The sequence below is a fragment of the Melospiza georgiana genome, chromosome 2 (assembly GCF_028018845.1).
Source record: "Melospiza georgiana isolate bMelGeo1 chromosome 2, bMelGeo1.pri, whole genome shotgun sequence".
Lineage (NCBI taxonomy): Eukaryota > Metazoa > Chordata > Aves > Passeriformes > Passerellidae > Melospiza > Melospiza georgiana.
In genome coordinates, this window is record NC_080431.1 from 114,899,658 (window position 1) to 114,924,694 (window position 25,037).

The window sequence follows — 25,037 nt, forward strand, 5'->3', positions numbered from 1 at the left end:
AGACCTTCTTACTCTTTTCCATGTGTTTGGAATATGTGATTTACCAGTAGAAACCAAGGTTTACACAACATTGCTTATAAATAATTTGAGATTTATCTCTGTTACCAAAATATAAACTATTAGCACAGGTTTCTGCATTGGTACATGCTTGACACAAATGGCAAAAGGTGCTGAAGCATGCAAAGAAATCACAGGCCCTCAGATGTCCTTTTTTTCAATTCTAGGCTAATGCTAATGTCACTTTACAATGTGAGTATCAACTTGAAAGGCTTGAAGTACATCAGTGAAAGTCCAGGTTTTATTCCCCTGCTTTGGTGGCTGTTGAATGGTAAGTTGCTCTAAGAACCTTGTAAACTCTGACTTTCAGAGCTTTGTAGAATTGCTGTAGATGTTGCAAATAACAAACCAGAAATTTATGTCTGTACCCTGATTAGCTTTTGACAGAATAAAAGTAAACATAAAGGGCAAATAGCTGGAAGGATAAGATGTGCATTTACCACAAAAAGTTTGACACTGTATGTAATATTCCATTAATGTGAAGTTTAAGGGTGGTAGACTTAAGAATAGGGATTGGAGAAACTTGGTGAAGTAGTTTTAAAAAAGCCACTTGTTTCTTGATACCAACTTTGAAATAAACCTTAAGGGCAAACTACATATCAGTCCACTACCATTAGCACAGGAAAATGTACACATGTGGGGGGAAGAAGCCAAGTCTGTAACTCCACTGACCCATTGCAAAAGTGTCCCTTTCTGAGGAGAGGCTTTGTGCTCTAATAGGATTTGGGGCTCCAGGGCTGGAGAGCCATTCCCAGCTGTGCCTTTGGCCAGTGCAGGACTCCAAGGACGTCAAGGACTCGTGTTGTCACTGTCAGGTGCATGAGTGACATCAAGGCTCTGCTCTTTGGGAGGTTTCAAATCCCTGAGCAGGAGCCAGCAGGGATTGACGTGGGCCTGGGCTGGCAGCTGTGCACAGCTCGTGAGGGACAGCAGGGGGACAGAGCTGTGACACTGCCCTGCCTGTGCTTTCTCGAGATTTATGAGGAGATTTTGGTGTGCAGACAGGACTGGGGAGGTTAATTATCCCTCTGTGCTGCTAAAACCTTGCTGGAGTACGACTGGTAAATACTTAGAGCAGCTGAAATGAGGGAAATTGCATCTGCTTTTTCCAGACATTATTTTGATGCTGAGTTTTTGAAAAAGCTTTGGTTAGGGTTGGTAAACTGAAAGCTGTTTGCATAGCTTATGGTTCCCTTAACTGTTTTACAGAAAATGTAGCTGCTCAAGCTTTTCATCAAATAATTTCCTGCTGTGAAATGCCACAGGCTCTCTCTTCCAAGGTCTCAGGAAATTAAGTAATCCTTGTAAGGGAAAGCACCATTTCTATGTTTTTAATATATTTTGGTAAAAATGGGATCCTCAGAGAACATCAAATACATGGTCCTTTGTTCAGCTGTGCTTTGAAATTTTACATGTCTTAGTCCAGGTTTTCCTTTTAATTTATGTTGGCTAATATATACATAAGCTGTTCTAGCAAAAAATACCAACCCAAAACACCCTCAAAGAATCCTGTCTGACTATGAGTTCCCAAATGTGCCCTTCCAATTGTTGTGATAAAACAAAAAAGGTAATAATTTGGTGCAGTTTGTTGTCTGAAAAAGGCTCCTAGGTCAAGTAAGAGGATGAAATGGGAAACATTTATCATTAATTTGCAGCTACTAATGGAAATAATAAATAGATTACTCTGCAATTTGGAAGTGCTAATTGCTTATGGCTGGATTGTAGAAAGAAGGATGATCATGGCTAATTCCTTGACTTTTTGATAATAAACTTCTCCAGTTACAGCAAGGGAGGAGGATCTCAGATGAAGCAGTTCTGCAGGTTCAGATTCCTGACTTTGGAGGAAATCTGCTTTCTGTCAAGAGAAAACTGCCAGGTTTGGGTATCAGATGAGGGGTCAGATCCAAGACCTGATCTTGTTCCCATCATTTTCTGTGAGATCTCTGTAGTTTTCCAACGTTTAATCTATTTCCAAATGTCTCTACTTGGAAAATTCAGCAGCTTCCTCCCAGTCTTGCTCGCTCCTCTCCTGTTTCTCTGACCAGCACCTTCAGGTTCTGCTGGCCAAGATTCAGCTCACAAACACCTGGAGCTGCCACAGGATAAGGTCCTGTTTTTCCATGCAGGGGAGTAGAGCACTGCCCTGTGCTGGCAGAGTATCCTGGATGTGCTGCCTGCCTGCAGGAAGCTCCTTCAAAGCCTGTTTTGATTAAGGCTTATAACATGACAGCTTTCCAGATTTGTGTGCTTTTATCACCATTCCCACCGAGAGAGGCCCCAGAAATCATCTTCTGATTTTTTTGCTTTATTTTCAGAGAATCATCCTGTTTGCTTTTCCATTGTCAATCTCCAAATGTCCATGACCTCAGCCTGTAAATCAGGCCCATCCTTCTCCCACTGCCTTGTATGCAGCTGATAACTCCCTCCAATTCCTTCTCTGAGCTCTTAGTCTCTGCCTTTCCTTGTCCCCTGAAGAACGTCCTTCCCATTAAATGAAGAGAGGAAAAGAATTGACTCAGTTTTCTTTATTTCCCTTTGTTGTATCTGAGGCAAAGAGGGATTTGATTCAAGTTGTCTCACAGCATTTTTGAAGAGACAGAAATGTGCCTCGATGTTGAATGCACCACTTGGAAGAGAAAGAAGGGAAAAAATCTAATAAAGGTTCCTAAGAATGTTAACAGCAAACTGTCCTGCTGTCTTTGGGAAACTTGGATGAGCTGCTGTGACTTCATGTTCACTAACAAGAATTCTTGATAGCTCTTTCTGCTGGAGGCTGTTCTGATCATAGGAGAAAACCAAATGTTTGACACTATTTTTGAAGATAATGCAGGTCTCTGTAGTTTCATCACTTCATAAGGTGGGCTTTTTCTTCCCTTTTTTTCCTGCCTTTTTAAAACTTTCTAAAAGATGGACACCCTTTAATAACCAACAGTGATCACTAAATCCTCTGTGTAGGTATCAGCTGTGCCTGCCTACACCTTCCCAGCCTGGCACCAGCATAAAGCACATGAATGATGACTCAGATTTCTGTCCATGGAGCAGCTTGTGGGATGAGCAGAGTTCTCCTCTTGTGGAGCACCATTTGTTTGCAGAGCAGCTGTTCCCATCTTGGACAAAACAGGCAGCTTTAGTTTCCTCCATCAGCTGCTGTCCTTGTGTTGGTGTCCTGGCTGAGGGTTTCACATAACTCTCAGATTTAAAGAAGTCCTGTCCTCAGCCACAGGAAAAGAAGCTTGTATCATATTGAGTAGAAATCCACCTGAGATTTGTCAGGTTTTTTTTCCTGGTGTTTTCCATCTAAAGATGCAATAAGACCTCCATCCTGTAACTCCCAAAGAAGTGGATTGGAACATTACTCTGCCACGGATCTCTTGAAGAATAAGAAATAACAATCAGCTGAGGTATTAATAATAAAGACTAAATTTAATGTTTTTCAGCAGAACATCTACCAACAAATGAGTGCTGGAGGAAAGGAGTCTAGGTTCTTCTCTGCTTTTTGATTGGTTGAGGTTTTTTGGTTGGTTGGGTTTTTTCAACACTGTGTGTCTTTATTTTGGTTTTTTTCCCACTTTTCTTTGAATGCAGCCAGTTTAAAAAATTTGTCTCTTTGGATACTTGAGAAAGCATGGAATTCAGAGACACTTTGTCAGTGACATTTCTTGTCCATAGCTGGGAAATTGCTCCAGGTACTTCATTAAACAAAACACAAAGAGAGAAATAGGACTAATTTTAGATCTTGCCCTTCAGTTTCCTCCACCACAGTTCCATGTGGAAATCCAACCTTGTTTATCCAAATTCTTTGCAAATGATGGTCTCTATTAGAAATGCTTGTATGAAGCACATTCTCACTCTGCTGCCTGCACCCTCAATATTTGCTTTTCATTACTAACTCGAAGGTTTTCTGTCAGAATTTGTTATGGCTGTGAGGGCTTTTGAAATTTCAGGTTATTTGCATGGCAGCTTGTTATTTAAAAAACATCTGGACAAACAGAACCATCATATTTATAAACTGATGTCTGTATTAAAACAAATTTTGGTTCATAAATAAAAACCTTTCAAGTCTTTCAAGTGCTCAACAATTTCATCCTCTTGTCATAGAAGCATAGAATATGCTGAGTTGGAAAGGACACATCAGGATCATTGAGTGCAACTCCTGACCCCACAAAACATCTCAAGAATCCCACCATGTGCCTGAGAATGTTATCCAAATGCTCCTTGAACTCTGGCAGGCTTGGGGCTGTGACAATTTCCCTGTGGAGCTTATTCTGGTGCCCATCCACCCTCTGGCTGAAAAACCTTCTGATATCCAGCCTAAATGCCCCTGATTCATCTTCATGTCATTCTTCAGATGATGAAATTAATATTGAGGAGAGGCTTGCCCTTTAAGAGCACATCCATTTGGGTAGATGCAAGGATGTCAGCTCATTCCCTGAGCCTCAGTTATCTGGGGGGCTGGAAGAGTGGCCAGGGCAAGTGTCATGGAATGCTTGCCCTTTTCCATACTCAGCTGCTTGCCCAGATGGAGCTCTGTGCTGTCCTTGCCATCTGACAGGACCTTCTTGCCTTGCCTAACAGCTCGTGCAAATTGATGTTCTGTGAGGAGCAGTTACCCACCAAACTCCTGTTCCCTCTCATCCCCTGAGCAGAGGCCAGGCAAATTGGGACTGAATTGCTGCTTCAGTTTGGATCCTGGGAGTCTCAAGGATTTCCCTGATGAAAGCATGACAAACGTGTCTCTGTAGGAGAGTGGGGAATTCTCCTTAGCTGAACTGCATGTGGGAGCAGCCACCCAGCCAGGGAGGAGACTGACAGAAACCCAGCTGCAGCACAGGAGCTGGGGCAAACATTTTGCAGAGAGAAAGTGCATTTGTGTCTGTAAGAATTGCAGCAGCCAAGGTTGGCCTTTTTTACTACTTTGATGTTCTCCCTGCTCCTTTCCCTCAGAGCATCACAACATTTCTTGTCTCCTCAGACCTATCAATAGTATAGAAATGTCTGGAAAACTGCTGCTGCAGATGCTGCCTCAGCCCTGCCAGCACTGAAATGCAAAGAGATTTTACTCAGGGGAAGCCTGAAATGCAAAGAGGTCTTACTCAGGGGAAGCCATGGCTGTGGCTGCCTCTGTTGGATGTGCTGTGAACACAGAGAGTCTGACAGGCTCATTACAAGGAAGGGCTGAGAGCAGATTGCTCCTTCCTGCTGGAATCAGACAGGAATTGAATTGAATCCTATCTACTGCAGTGGTGGGAAGCTTTTGAAATTGTAAAGTCATAGAATGATTTAAATTGGAAGGGATCTTAAAGAGCATCTCCTTTCAACCTCCTTGCTATGGGCAGGGACATCTTTCCACTAGACCAAGTTGCTCAGAAGTCCTTCAAACCTGAATTTGAACACTTCCAGCAGGGATGAGGTATCCACAGCTTCTCTGGCCAGCCTGTGCCTTATCACACACACAGTGAGGAATTTCTTCATAATATTTAATCTAACCCTCCCCTCTTGCAGTTTAAAGCCATTGCCCCTTGTCCTGTCACTACATTCCCCTGTACAAAGTCCCTCTCCAGCTCTCTCGTAGCTCCTTTAGGCACTGGAAGAGGCTCTAAGGTGTCTCCAAAGCCTCCTCTAGGCTGAACAGCCCCAACTTTCTCTGCCTGTCTCCGTAGCAGAGGTGCCCCCAGCCCTCTGACCATCCTTGTGTCTCTCCTCTGGACTCACTCCAACAGATGCATGTCTTCTATTGTGAGCTCTGGGGCTGGAGGCAGCTCTGCAGGTGTGTCTCACCTGAGTGGGGCAGAGGGGCAGAATCCCCCCTCCCCTGCTGCCCACGGTGCTTTGGATGCAGCCCAGGACAGTTTTGGCTTTCTGGGCTGTCAGTGCACATGGCCAGCTCAAATCCAGCCTCTCATCCAGCAGCACCCCTGAGCCCTTCTCCTCAGGGCTGCTCTCAATCCCCCAGCCTGTGCTTGTGCTTGGAATTGCCCCAACCCATGTGCAGGACCTTGCACTCGGCCTTGAGAACTTCTGTGCTCTTGTACCCAGCTGTAAACAGGGTGCTGGCAATAAATCTTGCATTCAGGTGGCCAGGGGATGGTGTGGCCACGTGTCAACTGAGTTCACAACTCTGAGCCAATTGTGGATAAGCTGTTCAGCATTGATGTAATGCAATTACTTAAACGCTGCTGTAGGGGACAGTTCATCTGAGAGGCCTGGTGCTAATGACAGATGTGACTAAATCCATGCACGTTATCAGCTGCCTTTTGTCAGTGACTGACATCAAACTGAGCTGGCAGCTTGCAGGACGTCAGCCAGCTCCGGCAGTTTCAACACCTTGGTAAAATTACATCAGCACCTTACGGTTTGTGATCCTGGCTGAGGCAAGCAGCTTGATTTCTCCCTCCTCTTTTCCAGAAATAATGGTGATAGTTTTGAAATTGTCGTTGGAGATGTGTGTGCTGGTGGTTAGGAGGATGTGATGCACTGATTTGATTACAGCTAAAGGATTTTTTTTTGATCTTGTACAAACAAAATGTTACGCAGCTAGTGTAGAAATGACTAAATCTGGAAGCTGTTGACATAAATATAATGCTGAATAATGAAGATTCCTTGCATTTCTCTGAGTGCTTTGTAGACAGGGCTTTTAGAAAATGTCCCTAATGATATTGGAGACAAGAGAATGATTTCTCTGGTATTTTTTTAAAATCCTCTTAGGAAGCATGATTATCCTCAATAAGTAGCATTCTCAAAACCACATGTAATCCTCAGGGAGTGTATTTTAAGGCATATGTATTTATTTAACTCAGAACATCTCAGAATACATTCAAAACAATGGCAATCTGAGGTTAAATGTGTATTAAGTCATCTTTTGGTGCAGGATCATTTCCTTCCTTTGCTGGATGCCCGCGTGCCTAATCTGCTCTTCATTTGAGTGACTCAAGCTGTTGAGCTTCCCTGGCTGCTGCTGGGGATTCTTCCTAGAACCTCTCTGCTCTTACTGGAAAACATTCTTGTTTGTCAAGCTGGAAATCATTTCCTGATCTCCTACAGATCCTCATTTTCTTGGCTCCCCTGCTAAGGCATCTCCCCTGATCAATTCTTTAATTTCTACAGCCTTTAAACACTTGCAGATAATATTAATATTGATTCCTGTAACAGTATTAATAACAAAGCTCTTTTCATCTTACATATATGAAGCTTCCCAGCAGTACTGCAAGCCATTAAAAGTATTAGTGGCTTTATTTCAAGTGGGAATAATGTCACACAGAGGGAGATTGTAAATGAACTACATAGATTTCACCCCCCAAAGCTTCTTTCTTACCTATTTGAGCTGTAGTTTGTGGCTGCTTTTTCCAATGAATAAATGTAGAAAAATACTAAGAACAGAAAAAGGGGGAGGTAATCTGTGCAGAGTTTGAACATTGTATCAGGCAAAAAAAAACAGGCATTAAAAAATACACAGTGTGGAAGTCATGGAGGCAAAAATGGAAGACAAGGGAAGACAGATTCAAGGTTTAGTCATGTTTGATTAGGTCAGAATAAGTCTGAAAACCAAAACTTGTACCTAGGTTTTTTCAAAAGGATTCACTGAAGTGTTTCTGGCCAGGAAATTGGTCATAAAATCTTGCTGCCTGTGAGGCTGAGCTGCAGCATTTCCCCAAGAGTTCTGAGTGCTCATCACTCACAAAGTTGCACCTGCAGGTACTGCTGGAGGTGATGATGGAAAGAGACTCCTTAGAGCCCTCAGCCTGGGTGTCAGCAATAAGAGTGGCTGTGCCATGGGTCTGCAGCACTAATCACAGCCCCTTTATTGATCTGACATGTTTAAAATTGTCCAGCAAGCCCAACAGCTAGGATTCTCATTGCACAGAAAAGGAGAAAATGCATGTTATATTTTGAGGTTGGACAATACCTGTGTCCTCGGATTATACCCCACTCTGCTGGTTTTCAGGAGAAAGCAGAACTTCTTTCTTAAGAGGTTAACACTTGTTAATTTCTATTTATGATGGAAAATGGGGGAAGAGAGAGAGAGAGAGAGAGTGCCTGGCTTTTGGGTGTAGATCAGATGTCACAATCTTTAATATTATTCTTCAGCCTTGTGCTGTTGGGAATGACTTAAAAATCCCCATCTCAGCAGTGAGTTTCATGCTGAAATCCAGAGTCTTCTTCAGTGTCCATCACATCCTGTTCTCTGCCCCCCTGGGTGCTTTTCAGTCCTTATGCTTTAATGAATAATTCTCAGTCCTTTTTCAGGTCACCAGTGTTACATGTGAAATAAGCCAGGGAAGGAAAGAACTTGTCTCAGCCCCAAGAAATACCTCCTTCAAACTCAGTGCACTCTGGTTCATCACTGCACTGGTTTTATGCTCCTTCAGTGAGATTTTGGTCTCTCTGGTGATTTTGTGCTCAAAGTGATCTGAATTAATTTTGTCAACCTTTTCTGCACAATCTTTTATCAAAAGCTTGCTGAGGACTAGGTATGCTAATGAAAAACACATTAAAAATGCATGGCACGTGGGACAAATAACTTCTTCAGCTGTAAAAATATATTAGATGTTTTCATTTGGAATATGCAGAATAGGGAAGTCTTTCTACCACATGCTTTTGATAAAGCTGTAAACCATTAAATGCAAATGGGCCGTTGCAAATGATTAAAATGTAATGCTCCTAATGTTTCAGTAATTAAAAATGCATCCTGTGTTCTTAGCAGAGGAGTTATTACATGTCTTCCTGGCTTAAGTCAGTCAAAGGTCTTTGCTGCATTTCCCTGGCACATTCCTGAGCAGCACTGCTTCAATACCCATTTCAATTTTGTGCAGACTGAATTAAACACTTGAAAGGTTGATATGTGGTTGCTAGAAAGTTTTATTAAGATTAATATTTTATTGAGCTTTGAGGAAATCCAAAGGCTCATATAAAAAGAAATTAAAGAAAAGCCTGATGATTTACTGCAGATTGTTAGTCTGTTTGTTTTTTTAAGTCTGAATAATCATGAGATACAGTTTGTTCTGCTCTTAAATTGGATTGCATCCAACAGTAAATCCTGGGTACTGACTGGGTAAATTCAGGTTGATCAATTCCCTGCTTTACAGCAGTTTCAACATCTGAAAAACAAGAGAAAGCTTCCTGATTATCTCTCCCTCACAAACACTGCTGGGCAGAAGCTGCTGAGGGAGGACAAAAATGTGGTTCGCAGGTACCTCCTAGAGCCAGCAGCAAACAGCACCTGGAAATTACAATACTTCCATTATTCCCTGTGTGCCTGGTGGATCATTTCAGACCCACTTCTAACTCTTGGGTTTTTGTGGTTGAGATAACTTTTGAGGTATTAGAAAGTCTTTTTTTTCTTAGCCCCACGACTGAAGAAGAAGTTGAGATTTGCCAGTTTTACTTTTTAGGGTTTTTTTTTTGTTTGTTTGTTTGTTTTTTTGTTTTTTTTTTTTTTTTATTTATTACATTTTTCTTTTGACCTGCTGAGGTTTGTCCAGCAGGTCAGGTTGTGGTACAGCGACTGTTCTTGGGGTGGTGTTAACTTTTTATACTACAAATAAAATGTACTTTATTTACAATAATTTTCTAATGCTTATCACATATGTTAGATAGTTTGTCTTTAAACTAATCAAAAAGTGTCACCATCCCAGCAGAAGATGGAGGACAAGAAGAAGGAGAAGGACAGGACATGCCCAGATTCCTCCATCTTGTCTCTTGAACCCCAATTCTAATACCCCAAAATTCTACTTTTTCACTCTGTGATAAATTCACCATCATTCTCCTCAAACTCTTGTGGCTTGTAAATCTTCACACAAAGTTGGTAATTGTTTCCATGGGTTAAAATCAAAGTCACAGGTGTTTTTGGCTATGTGCCAAGGTCTCTGAGCCCCTGCCAGGGTCTTGAGTCCTCCAGGGCAGCCAGAGGAATGTCGGAACCCAGGAAATTCCTGTGGCTGCCCTGGAGGGCTCCAGCCCCTGCCCAGGGGGCTCAGAGACCTTGGCACAGAGCCCAAGACCCCTGTGCATTTGATTTAGCCCCTAGAAGAAACAGTTATCAACCATATATGAAGAATTACAAGCCAAGAGAGTTTAGGTAGAATAATAGTTAGTTAGTCACAGGGTGAAAAATAGATTTTTGGAGTTTTTAGAATAGAAGTTCAGGAGGCGAGATGGAAGAATCTAGACGTGTTCAGTCTTTCTCCTTCTTCTTCTTGGCCTCCATCTTCTGCTGTGATGCTGTTACTTGCAGATTGGTTTAGAGTAGAAGCTCACTGTCTAACATAAGTGATAGGTATTGGGAAGTTATGGTAAATAACTTACATAAGTTATAGTAAATAACTCACGGTAAATAATAGTTTATATTAGTTTAAATAATAGTTTATATTTATTATTTAAATTAATTTAAATAATAAATACTATTAAATTATTAAATATTATTTGAATTAATTATATTTATTATTTAAATAATAGTTTAATAATAGGTGATAGGTATTGGGAAGTTATGGTAAATAAATTATATAAGTTATGGTCAATAACTTATGGTAAATAATGGTTTTTAGAATAGAAGTTCAGGAGGCAAGATGGAAGAATTTAGATGTGTCCAGTTTTTCTCCTTCTCCTTCTCCTTCTCCTTCTCCTTCTCCTTCTCCTTCTCCTTCTCCTTCTCCTTCTCCTTCTCCTTCTCCTTCTCCTTCTCCTTCTCCTTCTCCTTCTCCTTCTCCTTCTCCTTCTCCTTCTCCTTCTCCTTCTCCTTCTCCTTCTCCTTCTCCTTCTCCCTCTCCCTCTCCCTCTCCCTCTCCCTCTCCTTCTCCTTCTCCTTCTCCTTCTTCTTCTTCTTCCTCTTCTTCTTTTCTTCTTCTTCTTCTTCTTCTTCTTCTTCTTCTTCTTCTTCTTCTTCTTCTTCTTCTTCTTCTTCTTCTTCTTCCCCCCCTCCATCTTCTGCTGTGATGTTGGCACTTTTAGATTAGTTTAGAGTAGAAGCTGACTGTCTAATATAGGTGATAGGTATTGGGAAGTTATGGTAAATAACTTATATAAGTTATGGCCAATAACTTATGGTAAATAATAGTTTTTAGAATAGAAGTTCAGGAGGCAAGATGGAAGAATCCAGACATGCCCAGTCTTTCTTCTTCTTCTTCTTCTTCTTCTTCTTCTTGGCCTCCATCTTCTGCTGTGATGTTGGCACTTTCAGATTGGTTTAGAGTAGAAGCTCACTGTCTAACATAGGTGATAGGTATTGGGAAGTTATGGTAAATAATGAACACGTAGTTTTTAGTATAAAAAGACAACACCGCCTCTGAGGCAGGCAGTGTGCCTCAACCCAACCAGCAGCAGGTCAAAAAAAGAATATAGATAAAATATAGATATTATATTTTATATAATAGATTAAAAATGTTATAGATAAAAAAATAATCTGTAGATGTTATGGATAAAAAATGTTATAGATAAAAAATAATAAACAGCCTTGAGAATGAGAACGAAAGAATCCCGACTCCTTCTTGGAAGGCCGGGCTGAACAAAAGAAGCTCGTACGCATCTCAGAGTGACTCTGCCCAGCAGAGATTCTGAGAGAGGAATGCCCTGGCTCACTAACAAGGCCTGGATGTTTTTCTGCCCTGCTCTCTCTCAGACCCGGACAGCGAGGTGTGCCTGCACGCGCTGCGGCTGCTGCAGTCGGTGCTGCTGGAGCCGGAGGTGCTGGCGCGGGCGGGCGCCGAGGTGCGCGAGACGCTGCCCTTCCAGCGCATCGTGGCCCTGGCCCAGAGCCGCCACGCCGAGCTGCAGGCACTCGCCAAGGAGCTCCTCGAGGACCTGAAGGTCATTGAGTACGAAGCGTAGAAGAGCGCTGCAACAACAAATCGCCTTCCCGAGATTTTTATGCTGCAGGAGTTGTTGGAGATGGGCTGGACTGAACAAAAAACAAACCTCTGCCCGAGTTCCTCTGACAAAATCCTTTTTGGGAATTTGAATTAACCCAACTAAAATCCAACTTGGGAAAACCTTTTAGATACCCAAATAAAACCTTGGGTGGTCTGGTAGTGATGGGACTGGCTGAATTTCTTGGAGCTGAATTTTATTGATAATGGTTTTCCAAAATGGTCTGTGGTTGTGTTTTGTATTTACTGTCTAGATGGGGTAAAATATTCTCATTCCTTGATCACAGTTCACTGCAGAGGTAAATAATCCTTTTGGTCCATCCTTAAGAACTACTATACTGTGAGAAAAGCTCTGTTGCCTTTCATAACTCTTCTGTGTCAGAATGCACCCCAAGTTCGTCTGACAAAATCCTTTTCGGGAATTTGAATTAACCCAACTAAAATCCAACTTGGGAAAGCCTGTTGGGTTTTAGATACCCAAATAAAACCCTGGGTTGTCTGGTAGAGATGGGACTGGCTTAATTTCTTGGAGCATAATTTTATTGATAATGAAAATCTGTGGTTATGTTGCGTATTTGCTGTCTAGATGGGGTAAAATATTCTCATTCCTTGATAACAGTTCACTGCAGAGGTAAATAATCCTTTTGGTCCATCCTTAAGAATTACTGTACTGTGAGAAAAACTCTGTTGCCTTTCATAACTCTTCTGTGTCAGAATGCACCCCAAGTTCCAGTTTTATTGTTATTTCTCACCTCTCTCTTCCTATTGTAATAAAAGAAAACTGAAATTCTGTAGCATGTAACGGATTCTGCTTTCAAAATTTGTATTCAGCTTCACTCCTAACTGCAAGTCAAGCTGATCTGTTGCTGCCAGGCATGCTAGAAACTGGGCTATTGTTTTTAGAAAAGCCCTGAGAAGGGAAATAAATTGCTGTTGTCTGTGGTACCCAGTTGTGTGCTGAAGAGGCTAAAATGAACTGCTGCTGTGTCGTGAGCAGCATCACATCCCCTCACAACCCTGGGGTTTGTTGGAGCTTCTGAGTACAGCTTGCTTTTCTCAGGGGTAAATACAAACACTTGGTGCTGGATATTGGGGAATTTATAATGTATTTAGAAAACAATAGCATTCATTTCTATGATGTCAGAAACAGAGCCAGTTAAGTGAGGCTATTTAAGGGAACAGCAAATGAGACATGCAGTGCTGTGGTAGCACCTTTTTGCATACCAAAGTCATTGCAGCTCATCTGGGAACCCAGTGTGTTAACAAAATGCAGTGTGGACTTCCAATTACAGAAAACATGAAGTAAACTTCATAGGATTTCAATATTATGATTGGCAGACAGCTTTAGAGGGAGACCACTGTAAAAAGTGTAAGTTAAGGTATAGGGCATCTCCCTTTAGGCTGTTTGCAGAATGATGGATGTTCAGAGATAGAAATGTAATAAATCAGCTTGAAATTACTTGGTTCAGATGCTGCAGATGGCAACACTCTGGTTTGGGGCTGTAAAATGAAGATTAAGATCTCACATACACGGGTGGGTTGCACAGAGTTCTGCCATGTCTGATTCAGAACTACATTGAACTTACCAAGTGCAGATTTGTGGAAGGCTTTAAATCTTCTGTAAAGTGTGCTTTCTTTGGATTTGTTTTCTTATCTTGCTATCCTAGTTAATCCTCCTAGAGTTTAATCCTAAAGGGATCAAAATGATAACTGGTAGTTTCCTGGAATATCAGCTCATGAAAGTGTTTGATTTTAAGAAACACTGAAGGACATCATCCACTTTGCATTGAATTATCTGCTCACAAAGTTCTTTCATCAAACTTTGGAAGCCAGTAAATAACAGAAAAAGAAAAAAATAGTTCTGCCCACAGAAAAGCTGATGGAGCCTCAGTCCTGTGGATTTGAGATATTTCTTGAAAATTTCCCTGCCCTTCCCAACCTGGAACCGAGACTTTCCAAGGGTCAGTGTGGTGTGCACAAGCTGGGGGTGACACAGGTGCTCATGACCAGGTCAGCAAACTGTGGTGATGGGCCAAATTCAGCCTTATGAGAGGGACTGCAGTGAGTGCATCTGCACCTCATTTCCATGTGAAATCAGGGAACCAAGCAGTCCTGAGTTCATCTCAGTTGTGTGTCCACTGGCGTGGTCAGTCATGCTCAAAGTGGTGATTTGAGATAGAGTTTTCCCCAGAAAGCTGCTCAGATCTGATGATGATTTTCTTTCAGTGTCTCCCAGATGACTTTATTTTCAGGTGTAGCTTGCCAGGACTGTTTATTCAGAGCCAAATCATCAATGACCCACCAACCTCAAGAAATTTTTTTTCTGTATAAAGTGTTTCATTATGCAAGATTGAAAAATAAGAAAAAGTCACCTCATCTGTGAAATACAGTGTGCATTTAAAAATACTAGAGGGGAAAAGGATCAGAAACATCAGAGAAGAACCTGTATCAAGCAATTTTCTAGGAAAGTCTCTGTGTTTTTCCTAAGCCTACTTTTGCTAGGTGTTCACAAATAATTGAGTTTATGGAAAAGAAAAAGACAGCATTTAAGGGAAACTTATCACAGGGATGCAAATTCATAATACTTTTTTGGTTGGAAAAAGAAGTGTGACTGGAGTCAAATGATGCTGAAACAAGGTGAGTGGATAAAAGCCAGGGATAAGCTGGATCCTTAAACATTCCAGAGTATTTGAAATGTTCAAGGTGTCTCATATTTAAATGTTTTAGTGAAATGAAATGGACATTAGTAGTTGCAGATTGCATGATGAGCTGTTAGATCATTCTGCTGTTTTTCAGGTTCCTTCCTTCCCTAATCCCCCATTTGATGGAGCCAGGGACCAGCCCCTCCTGCTCCCCCACAGCTCTAGGGCTGTGTACAGTTAGTTGAACCTAATCTCTGTGGAGTGAGGCCCTGCACTTTCCCCACAGGGTCTGTTACACCCCATGCATCCTCTTGGGCATGTCATGGTGGGATTCTCCCAGACCTTGGCATCTGTCATGAACTACTGATCTGTTCTCCCCCACCAGCAGCATCAGTGCCTTCTTTGCTGTTCCTTTTTCCATCCTAAAATAGGAAGAAATCTCATGCCATTGGCCATGGTGGAAGCTGCAGTGAGTTGTTGAGGTGAGATGCCAACTTTTTAGATGGCTAAAATTAGGTGAGGTGAATGCTACCCTTTGGCGTCTATTTTGCAATAACAGATAAGAGCAAGTTTTCAGATTACCCTACTGTTTGCATACAGCATTTTATAATCTTGTGTGTTGATAAACTCCAGAGATCCCTGTTGGAAGAGAAGAATTTCTGAAAGCCTAATTTATCTTCATGTGGTTAGTGCTAGAAATTAGGCTACTAAGTGTCTGGATCTCCTTTGAGTCTCTCTTTCTCCTAATAGACATCATTTTTTGACAGGTTATGAATAAAAGAAAGTCTCTGAATAACAGAGACTCTAAAAACTCAGAGTGTGCCAGAGCTTTATGGATGAAGTTGAACAATGGGTGGCACACAGGTCTTGGTGTGGCACAAGGGGCTGCTGCAATTAAAGACTGGTGAAAAAAATGCATTGTAAATCTCAGCTTTTATTTTGCTTCAGATTTGCTCAATTCTGAAACTCAGGACTATTATGAAGCTTTATTGGTTTAAAATCAAGAGTTCTGCCTGGACTGTAAAAAACACTGGCTTTGGGATACTTTTGAAAAGCTGGGATTCTTCTGTGTAGTAATTGATTAACTGAAGTACTTAATTGATTAACTGCTTTACTTGATTAACTGGATTGCTAGTTTACAGGAGTAAAGGGGGTTCCCACAGTCAAAGCACGTGTTTCAGTAGCTGTGGTCAAAGTCCAGAGTCACTCCAGCTTTGCCATTTCCTCTGTTGCACAATCTCAGAGTTTCAGTGGAGGAGAAAACGTGACTTTGTTGCTGCTTTGAGATTATCTATCGGTTACTCCAGACTTAAACCCATATAACTGAAGGTAAAATTTGACTCAGGCTAAGCTGTCTCAAAAGATGAAAAATCTGTTTTAACAACTTGTAGAAGAAAGTTCATAGTATCAGCTGCACAATTAAAAGTGAACTTGGCTCCTTTCAGTCTGTATACACTGTGCAGAGCCCTGGAATGATGCCTGTTTGCTGATGCTCCAGGGACACACACTGGGACATACAGGGAGATACTCTTCATAATTGATGCTGGTGGTAAATTAGATGCAAAGGAAAAATAAATGAGGATAACTCAAACTTAATTCCTGCATCTGCAGAAGTTCAGCTGTGTAATGTACTGCCTGTCCCACCAGTTCTTTGTGTGGTATCTCAGGCTGCTGTTCAGGCTGGGCCTTGATCTGGCAAACCTCAGTGGAAGAAAGCAGGCTGGTGGCTCTGTACCCTGTGCTGAGGGACAGGCATGGCAGCAAGAGGGGCCTGTGAGAGCTTGGGTGGGAACAGCAAGCAGCTGTCCTGAGGGGAGGTGGTGTTTGGTTCCATGAGGACACTGGCCCAGTCCCAGCACTCATGAGAAAGGCAGTGAGCTGGAGTTCAGGGCACATCATCCTGTTGTGGTTGCTCTAAGAGAGGGAAGTAAGTCCCTTTTAAGGAAGAAGTGGAGGAAGAATGGGATATGTGACAGTTTGGTCTCGTGGCCACAAGTGAACTTCCAGATGATTCAATTTCAGCTGGTTGCACCAGTCATTTCACTGCTCCTTTGAGTTATCATTTGCACTTGCAATATGTGCTGATTAGCACAAATTGGCTTTCAGAATTGATAAGATTTTACAAGTCTTGCAAATATTGTGTGATTCATCTCCTCTACCGCCTCCAGTCCTGTGAGGACACTGGAGGTGAGGAGAGAGGAGTTTTCCTGGGAAATAAGGAACCTCTTCTTTGCTCTGTTACCCCTGCCCAGTCCTCATACTAAAAGTTATGAGCTATGCAAAGCATGGCTGCCCCTTCATTTCTCTTCACAGTATTTCATTTGCAGCTGCATCTGGCCATGTCTGTGTTGTTTGTAATTTTCTGTTTTCTATGCAGGAACTTTTGCAACTGCTGGTTGCTGCTTGAATATGTGAGTTCCAAGTTACAGCTGATAAAAAAGTCATTAGAGAGCTCTGGAGGTCACAGAGATTTAAACTTCTCTGCTGCTTCACAATGACCTTTACAACCTATAACTTGCTCAGTCGGAAGCCTTGAAAAGACTTTGACCAAATTGTAGTTGCAGATGTCATTTATGGGAACTATAATTTTTACTGTGGGCGTGACTGCAGTGAAAGCACTTCAAATGCCAGGTCCTTCCAAATGCATGTGTTTGTGCTGTTGGGCTGCACATGGGACAGGCAGCAGCCACCCAGGGCAAGGCTGGCATGGGCTGGGGATGGGGATGGGAAGGGATTGTGTGACCTGGGCTGGATGGAGAAGGTCAGCTCTGACTGAGCTGCCTACGTGGCTTTCGTGCCACCTGAGCCCTGCTTTGAAGTTGTATGAAAAGCTTGAACTTTGAGTCTTGCTTTGAGGCAGGGGATTGGGTTGGGTGTTAGGAGAGCAGGTGAGCTGCTTGAAGCTCTCTGCAGAGATAAATCCCTCCTTGCTTCTGTATCATCACCAGGGTCAAATAAAGTGCAGCAGTCACTCTGCTGCAAGACAGAAAATGGAGAATGTAGGGTAAAATAGCCCAGATTTTGGATCTGCACACCTTCCTCCTGAGCAGGATCTGTGATGTCCAGAATAAGTTTCATAGAATCCTAAATGGCTTGGGTTGGAAGGGACCTTAAAGATCATCTCATTCCAGCCCCTGCATGGGCAGGGACACCAAGTGCAGACCAGGTTGTTCAAGGTCTTATTCAACCTGATCTTGAACATTCCCAGGGATGGGGCTTCCCCAGCCTCATAGTAAAGAATTTCTTCCTAATATGTAACCTTAATTTCCTCTCTTTCAATTTGTACCCATTTCCTCTTGTCCTGTCACTACAGTTTCTGACAAAGAGTCCCTCTCCAGCTTCTACCTTGTCAGACTGGGCCCTGCTGCCTGAGAGTGGGCTGGGAGACATCACTAAGGGAGAGTGCTTCAGCACTAAGAGACGGTTTCTGCAGTGCTCCAGGCTCTTCTCCCAGCACTGGGGCAGCATGTTTGTGCTCAGGCTGGGGGCACTGGGATACACAGTCCTGAGTGAGCATCCTGAGCTGCCTGACTTTGGAGAGGGGACTGAAAGCACCAGGGCCTTGCTTGTGCCAGGAAATGGTGCTGGCATTTTGTGGGATGCCTTTTCCAAGGAACAAACCGGGGCAAAGGACAGGGTGGCCAACCTGGAGGGCAGCCAGCCACTGCAAACCCGAGCACAGGCTGTCCTGCTGGCCTCTGGCAGCCCTTGCTGACCCTGGAGGTGTGTGGGTCACAGGGAAAACAGAACTTCTGTGGGATCTGTAACACATCATGGACCCACAGTGAGGATGGGCAGATGTTTATCTCTGCTTTGCATGTGCAGACCCTCCATGGGGTTTGCAGGCTCCCAGCAGGCACACACAGAAGCACACATGCTCTCATCACTGTACTCTGGTGTTCTGCACTCCCCAGCCTGGCTGGATGCAGCTGCATGTTGGAAAATGCAGTGGATGCATCCCTCACCCCGTGGCTGACGCACAGGGACCCAGAGCTGTGCATGCACTCGGAAATTGCTCAGCAGCAAGAACAGAGAGCGACTGCTCTTCCCAAACATCCTCTCTCCTCTTCACATTGCAGCAGCTGTTTTTTCCTGGGGATTTTCACAGACATCACCACTGCCCTGGTGCAGCAGGAGCGTGATCTCTTGGAGACAAGAGCGGCTGAGTGCGGTGAGTCACCCACACTGCAGCAAGGAAGCCCCTGCAGGAAGCCTCTCTAGCAACGATCCTGTGCAGCCCTGCTCAGCTCTGACAATGCTGACAGAGTGTAACACTGCCCTGGAAACCTGCCAGCATTGCTTGTCAGGCACAGCCTGAGCCTCCAGTGCCCAGGCAGCTCAGCCAGCAGCAGACACATCCTGGGTAGGGACGCCAAGGGAAAGGAGGTGCCCTCTTGGCTGGAAATGGCAAGGGACCAAACGGTGCTGGAGTCATTTCATAAGCACTGATGGCAATCTGGAGCACAGTCAGAAAAAAAAGGGATGGCCTCTGGGGATCCTGAAGTCAGCTGAAAAGCTGAGCTGCTAAAAACAATAGTGGTGCTGTCAGTGCTGAGGGAGAGGGGAGGTTTCAAGGGCAGATTACAAGCATGAGAGCGCAGCGACACCGAGGGAGCTGCCACGGAGCCTCTGACGGAAAGCACTGGTATCCCACAAGCATTTGTCCCCGGAATGGTACACATTTCTCAGGATTGAGAGAGGGACAGAGTGCATTTGCTATTAATTTTTAATTATAATGGAGTGTTCTGTAGTGATAGGGAGCTTCTACTGTACAGGCTGTCTGCGTCAGGAGCTGACCCACTGGCAACCCTCTCAGTGATAAAGCTGTCACAAGAGGAGAACAGAGGGAAGGACAGGAAAGTGCTACTAAGGCACTGCTATAATGCCACAAAAAAAAAAAAAGTAAAAGGGGAAGCATTACTACACAAACTAAGCATTTCCTCTGAAGTGCCCTGCTGCTATTAAAGTTCAGATTTTTAAACCTGCATTCTAGTTTCTGTGGGCACAAGAAGATTGTACAGCTTGTGCTCCACTGGTGGGCAGGAGATATTGTCTGCATGGCTCCTGCTGGGGCAGGAGATGCAGCCCTGGGGCCTGAGATAAACTGCTGGGCTTATCTTAGATATGAGGGATGTGGATTCAGCTCCCTGTGCAGTCACAGACCTCCTGTGTAGACAGGTAAACCACATGGAGAAGATTTGCTGAGGGGCTGAGCTTCTGTTTGAGCATTCCTGATTTCAGAGGGAGTATGCTAAAGTGTTCAGTCCTCCAAATCAGTTTTCTGCTTTGATTTTCTTTTAATTTCCCTTCCTTTCTGCCTTGGCCTGATCACTTTTACTTGGATTGCAGAAGTCTTTGGGGTAAGTAAGTAAAGTTCTGGCAGGCACAAGGAGGATGATGCTCCAGTCCAAGTAAAGAGTGGCTGAGGGAAGGAGCAGAGGGAGCCTGAGGTGTTGAGGATACCCAGTCCTGCTCCCAGCCAGTTGTGGGGCTGTGACATGGCCTCTGCTGTCCTGATAATCCTCCTGTGGCAATCAGTGAGACCCCTGCAAGCTGCTAAAAGAACCCATCTTAAGTCCTACAAGTCCTTTCCAACCCAGGAGATGTTGCTCCTGCCAGGTTATCAAGAACCCTGTGGAAAAACAGGCCCTGGGCTTTCAGCTCCTGCCTATCTGCAGCCCAGCTTGCTCACAGCACTCTCAATTTGTGTGAGTGAAACTCTCTTCAGCTCATGCTATGAAAGCCAAATGTGGAAGAAGCCAAAAGGAGCAGCTCCTCTATGGCCCAGAGTGCTCCTGCTCTCACCACCATAAATTATGGGAGGGAGAATTTCTCCAGGCCTGTGCTCCTCTGCCTCCCAGAAGGGAGACTGCTAAGATCCTAAATAAGGATCCAAAGATCCTAAATTAAATGCTAAAATCCTAAATGAGAACGAAACAATCCCTCCTGGAGATCATGAGGGAAGACAAAAGGACAAAGGGCATTCTGGAAGTCAGAGGAAAAGCAAAAAGAAGCTTGCTTCCAAGGACTCAGCCCTCAAGCACAGTGACGTAGGAAGAAGGAGATTCTGTTTACAGAGGAAGTGGGGAAGGAAATGAGGGTGGGGGAGGGATAAGCAGCTAGCCAGGGAAGGCTTGTCCTTCAGGACAGGGCAGAGAGGCGGGCCTGTTCCCTGGGGAGCTCTCCCTGCAGCAGAAACCTCTGTGGGTGGCTGCAGTGCCTGTGGGCCAGGCTTGGAGGAGACCTCCTGCTGGGAAGGATGAAAGTTTGACAAGAAAGTCTCACAGATATGTGTGCTTGGCAGAAAGATTTTTGAATGATCTGAAGGAATAGAGATGGAAGCAAGTTTTGATATAGAGGAAAATAATTGCTGAGCCAGTCTTACTGGATAACCAAGGAGGCAAAGGGTGTGTTAGTTAGAAGGGGTTTTTATGGCTTAGAGCAAAGGATAAACCCACCCCAAACAAGAAGATGTTTCTACCAAGCAAGAAGATAGCACAGGCAAACAAGTCAGCCAATGTTGCAAATAGAAAAACAACTTAGAATTTTCCAGTGCAAGAAAATTGAAAAACAACTTCTAGCTTAAACTGTAATGTACTAACTTTTAGTGATTGGAAAACAGTAACATGAATATGGTAATTATAGTAGTCATGATAGGCTATAGATAAAAGTTAAGGTATAGATTGGTTCTGCTGTATGAAGATGCTCAGCAAAGAAAAGTATATAATGCATGGTAACCAAACCCAAAGGGTCTCCAGGCCTGCCTGCAGCTGGAGCTGACAGCTGTGGGCACAGCTCTGTCACCCACCACCCTGGGCTGCTGTAACCTCTTGGATACAATAAACTGCATTTTGGAGAGTGCCTGGAGTCCTGCATCCCTCATTATGGCTCTTACAACCTCCATGGGCTTTGCTCTCCTTCCTGCTGCAGCACAGCACAGCACAGCTGGCTCCCTGCCCTGCCCTGCCCTGGGGATCCTGGCTGGATGCTTTTGGAATACTGAATCTCTTCGTTCTTGAAGAACTCAACTTCCCTGGAAAATAAAAAGTATAGTCAAGGAGCAGGCAACCTAAGATTTGGAGTGTGTCTTAGGAACTGGAAAATGTCCTTTGTGTTTTGTTTCTGATGCTATGGGAGCCTGGAGAAGCTGCTTGGGTCTGCAGCATTGTTCTGCCTGTGCATCAGCACCTCCCAGGCCTCCAGTGGCAGTGCTGCTCCTACACCTCATCCCCCAGCCAGGTCTCAAAACACTCCATCCTTCCTTCTTTCCTATCACAAGGAGCAACCTCCCCATCCTGCTGAGCCACTGGTGCCTTTGGCCTGTGTGTCTGCCCAGCTGGCAGCAGGGAAGCTGCAGTGGTGCCACCCCTGAGGGGCTGCAAAGCCTCTTCACCAGCCAGGCTGGCATTTCAGCTTCTCTGCATCAGCAGTGAGCACGGATTGCAGCAGGGGAAGAAGAAGGGAGAACAGCAGCAACAGTGCCCTGAGTGCTGCCTAAAGTTACCTGGCCTGTCTTGGGCAAAAGGGCTGGGGCACCAGGAGCTGCCCAGCTGTGCCAGGGTGCTTTCTGCCTGCCCCATGGCCACAGCCTGCAGACAGGTGAGTGCTGTGAGCTTCTCTTTGTCCAGACCCTCTCCCAAGGGCTCTCTGTGGTTCCCTTCCTTTCTCTGCCCTGCAGGGGATGCTTTGGTTTTTTTACCTTAAAAATCTTGCTGTCCTTGAATTCAGAATAGTAACCAAGGCCAAGGATACAACAACAGGGGCAGAGAAGGAGGTCTTCCTGATTGTTGTCTAATGATGGGAATATTTTTGCATTTCTTGCCCTCAAGCATCTTCCTCTGTTCTGCTCTTTTTCCTCCCATGGCCACAAGCATACAAGATGTGGATGAGCCTTTGTATTGGAAGAGGCTGAGGAGTGCTGCGTTGGCTCTGGTCAGCAGCACCTGACGCTGGTCTGATTTGGAGTTGTGTGATGGGCTTGCAGAAAGCACCTTCAGCATCATGCCCTGCCAGATATCAAGTGCAGGGCTTCAGGAGCCTGTGCCACAGGGGGCCAGGACAACATCAACCATGAAATGCTACAGAAGTAGCGCCTAAAAATCCTATTTAACAGAATTTCTGCCCAAAGCCAGAACTAGCCTGCAGCTGAGCAGCAGGGGAGCTGTGTGCAGGCACTGGCTGGGTTTGGGGGTGACTCAGCTTGCTGAGCATGTGTGCCCTCAGATCTGGTCATTTCCTGCCTCCTGCCTGACTTCTCTATCTTACAAAAATATTTGAAGAACAAACTGAAAGTGTGTGCTCAACAGCATGACACAGGGTATGGGTTTCTGTGAACAACCCAGGTTTTCTCTTGAGAAAACCAGTGTGGAATGTTTGGGGGAAAAAGTTGGATTGGGTTTTACTCTTTCTCTTTTTTCTCATTTGTGGTGTAAGACATGATGCAGATCAAAGCAAACAGCACAAAGGGACATGAATGGGACTTGGCCAGCAGAGAACTGAAGCAAAATGTAACCTCAGCACTGGTGATGTCATTTTCCAGATGAGAAGCACCAGATGAAAGGCATTCCCAAGCCATGACAAACACTGCTCCTCACCTATCACTTAGGCAGAGCCAACCCTGTGTGTGAGCTCTGCAAAGCAAATCTCTGCCAGTGTTCCTGTTGTGCCAAGGGTTCTGCATTTGCCTGTGCACCCTGAAGTGTATCTCTTGGCTCCTGGGGCTGGGATGTTCTGGAGTTCACTCCCAGGCAGTTAAAACTTGCCTTCCTTCCAGGAAAGTCTCAGAGAAAGCAGTGGGAGGTTATGAAAACTGAATTCTTTCCACACCTTCTCTGTGCAGAGCAGCAGCTCAGGGCATCACTGTTCCCCTTGATCACACCAGCTGGAATTTCAGTGGAATTTCTCTGAGCCAGAGTCCTTCTAGGTGGAGAGGCAGTGGGGTAAGAATGAAACTTGTATGAAACAATTATTGGTAAGAAATCCACCTTTTGATGGGCAATTTTTCCCCAAAATCTGACTTCTTAGAGTTTTTCATAGTAGGTAAAAATATATCCCTGTGCAATGAGTGCAAATGGGCTTCTTGCCCCTCTAAGGTGCCTCTCCCTGTCTCCCTGCAGGTGAGGAAGAATTTGAAGGCTTCTGTTGTGTATCTCAGTGAGGATGTGCCACTGATCCTTGCTCCAGCAGAATTAATATTTGCTTCATCTATTTGGAGATGAATTGGAAATTCCAGCAGCTGCCATCTCAGAGGAGCACTGCAGAAGGGTATGGTTAAAATCCAGCATTATGTGGAGCTCCTGGGAAGGCATCTCTCTCCTAATGATGACATTTTTAAAAACACTCTGAAGGTTTGATCTTGGTCCCAATGGGCATTTTGCCATAGATCTTAATGGCTCTGTGGCTGATCTCTTAATCTCCAGTGCACCTGTGCAAACTTGACAGTTTATTGCAATTTCATGCTTTTTGGAAATCGTCTCACACTAACACCATCAGAGAGAGCAATTTTTAAGGTCATTAGCTCAGGACATAGCAAATAAGTACTGAGAGAAAACAATCTGTAAATGTCATATTTGTTTAACACACAAAGTAGCTCCTGAAGAGCAGTTATCCTTATGTCTAGAGACAGCATGAAAATTGCATCCTGTGGCTTGAAAATGTGGATCTGTTGAAAGAGAGAGGAGTATATATAACATGGCTGTTTGTCTTCACTGCTCTCTTCCCTATTCCTCATTGTTTCCCATGCATCTGTTGTTTGACTTGTTCAACAATATTCTTAAATTTTTGGACTACAGACCGGGGCTCAAGGAATAAATAAAGACCTTTAGGTTCTGCTGCTGAGATTTTATAACAGGTTTTTTGGGTGTTTTTCTGCTTGAAGGATGTATAGTACTTTCTTACTGCTATTCCCAATAAAAAGAATTGTGGTGAGTGGGAAGTTTTATCCCTTCTCTGCATCAGTACAAAAGACAGGTCCACTGATGTAGCCTGCTGTGAATGCTCTCAGAAAAAAAAAAAAAAAGGCAGAAACAGGTGAAACAAGCCTGTGCCTTCAATAACTCTACTTTATTGTGTTATGATTCCATTGATAAGAGGCTTTGTTCTCTCTGTCACCATCTCCCCTTCCTCTCTGCCATTCTCAGCACAGGATCCACTTCCCAGCAGTACTGGAGCATCTGCCTGTGAGACATCACAGATTTACTGATTTAAAAGAAATCGTGACTTTTTTTCTGGGTAATTTTTGGAGTATCTGTGGAAAGTCACAGTGACTTTCCCATTGGTGAGACTGGAAGAGAGCAACCAAACTCTCAGCCCCTGACATGAATATTTAGTAAATATTCACCCTGTCTGCTTTAGCCATCTGACGTGATGCATTTTTCAGTTCCACAAAGACTGGCTGTAGCCCTAAGTGAGTCATTTGAAGCACCCAAGTGTTGGTTGATAGACTTGGGCCTCCTAGGGATTAAATACAGTGGTGTCCAAG

At 44.0% G+C, this 25,037-nt stretch overlaps 1 protein-coding gene across 2 annotated transcripts in view; it reads left to right on the forward strand.

Moving 5' to 3' along the window:
- HSF2BP (heat shock transcription factor 2 binding protein) overlaps window positions 1–12,798 on the forward strand; it is a 33,310-nt gene extending 20,512 nt beyond the window's left edge. For both annotated transcript variants that reach the window (XM_058019248.1, XM_058019249.1), the window contains exons 7-8: window positions 225–328; window positions 11,669–12,798. In XM_058019248.1, the coding sequence (XP_057875231.1) occupies window positions 225–328; window positions 11,669–11,877 (313 nt within the window). In that variant the 3' untranslated portion in view covers window positions 11,878–12,798. The remainder of the gene's footprint in view (window positions 1–224; window positions 329–11,668) is intronic.
- The last annotated feature ends 12,239 nt before the right edge of the window (window positions 12,799–25,037 follow it).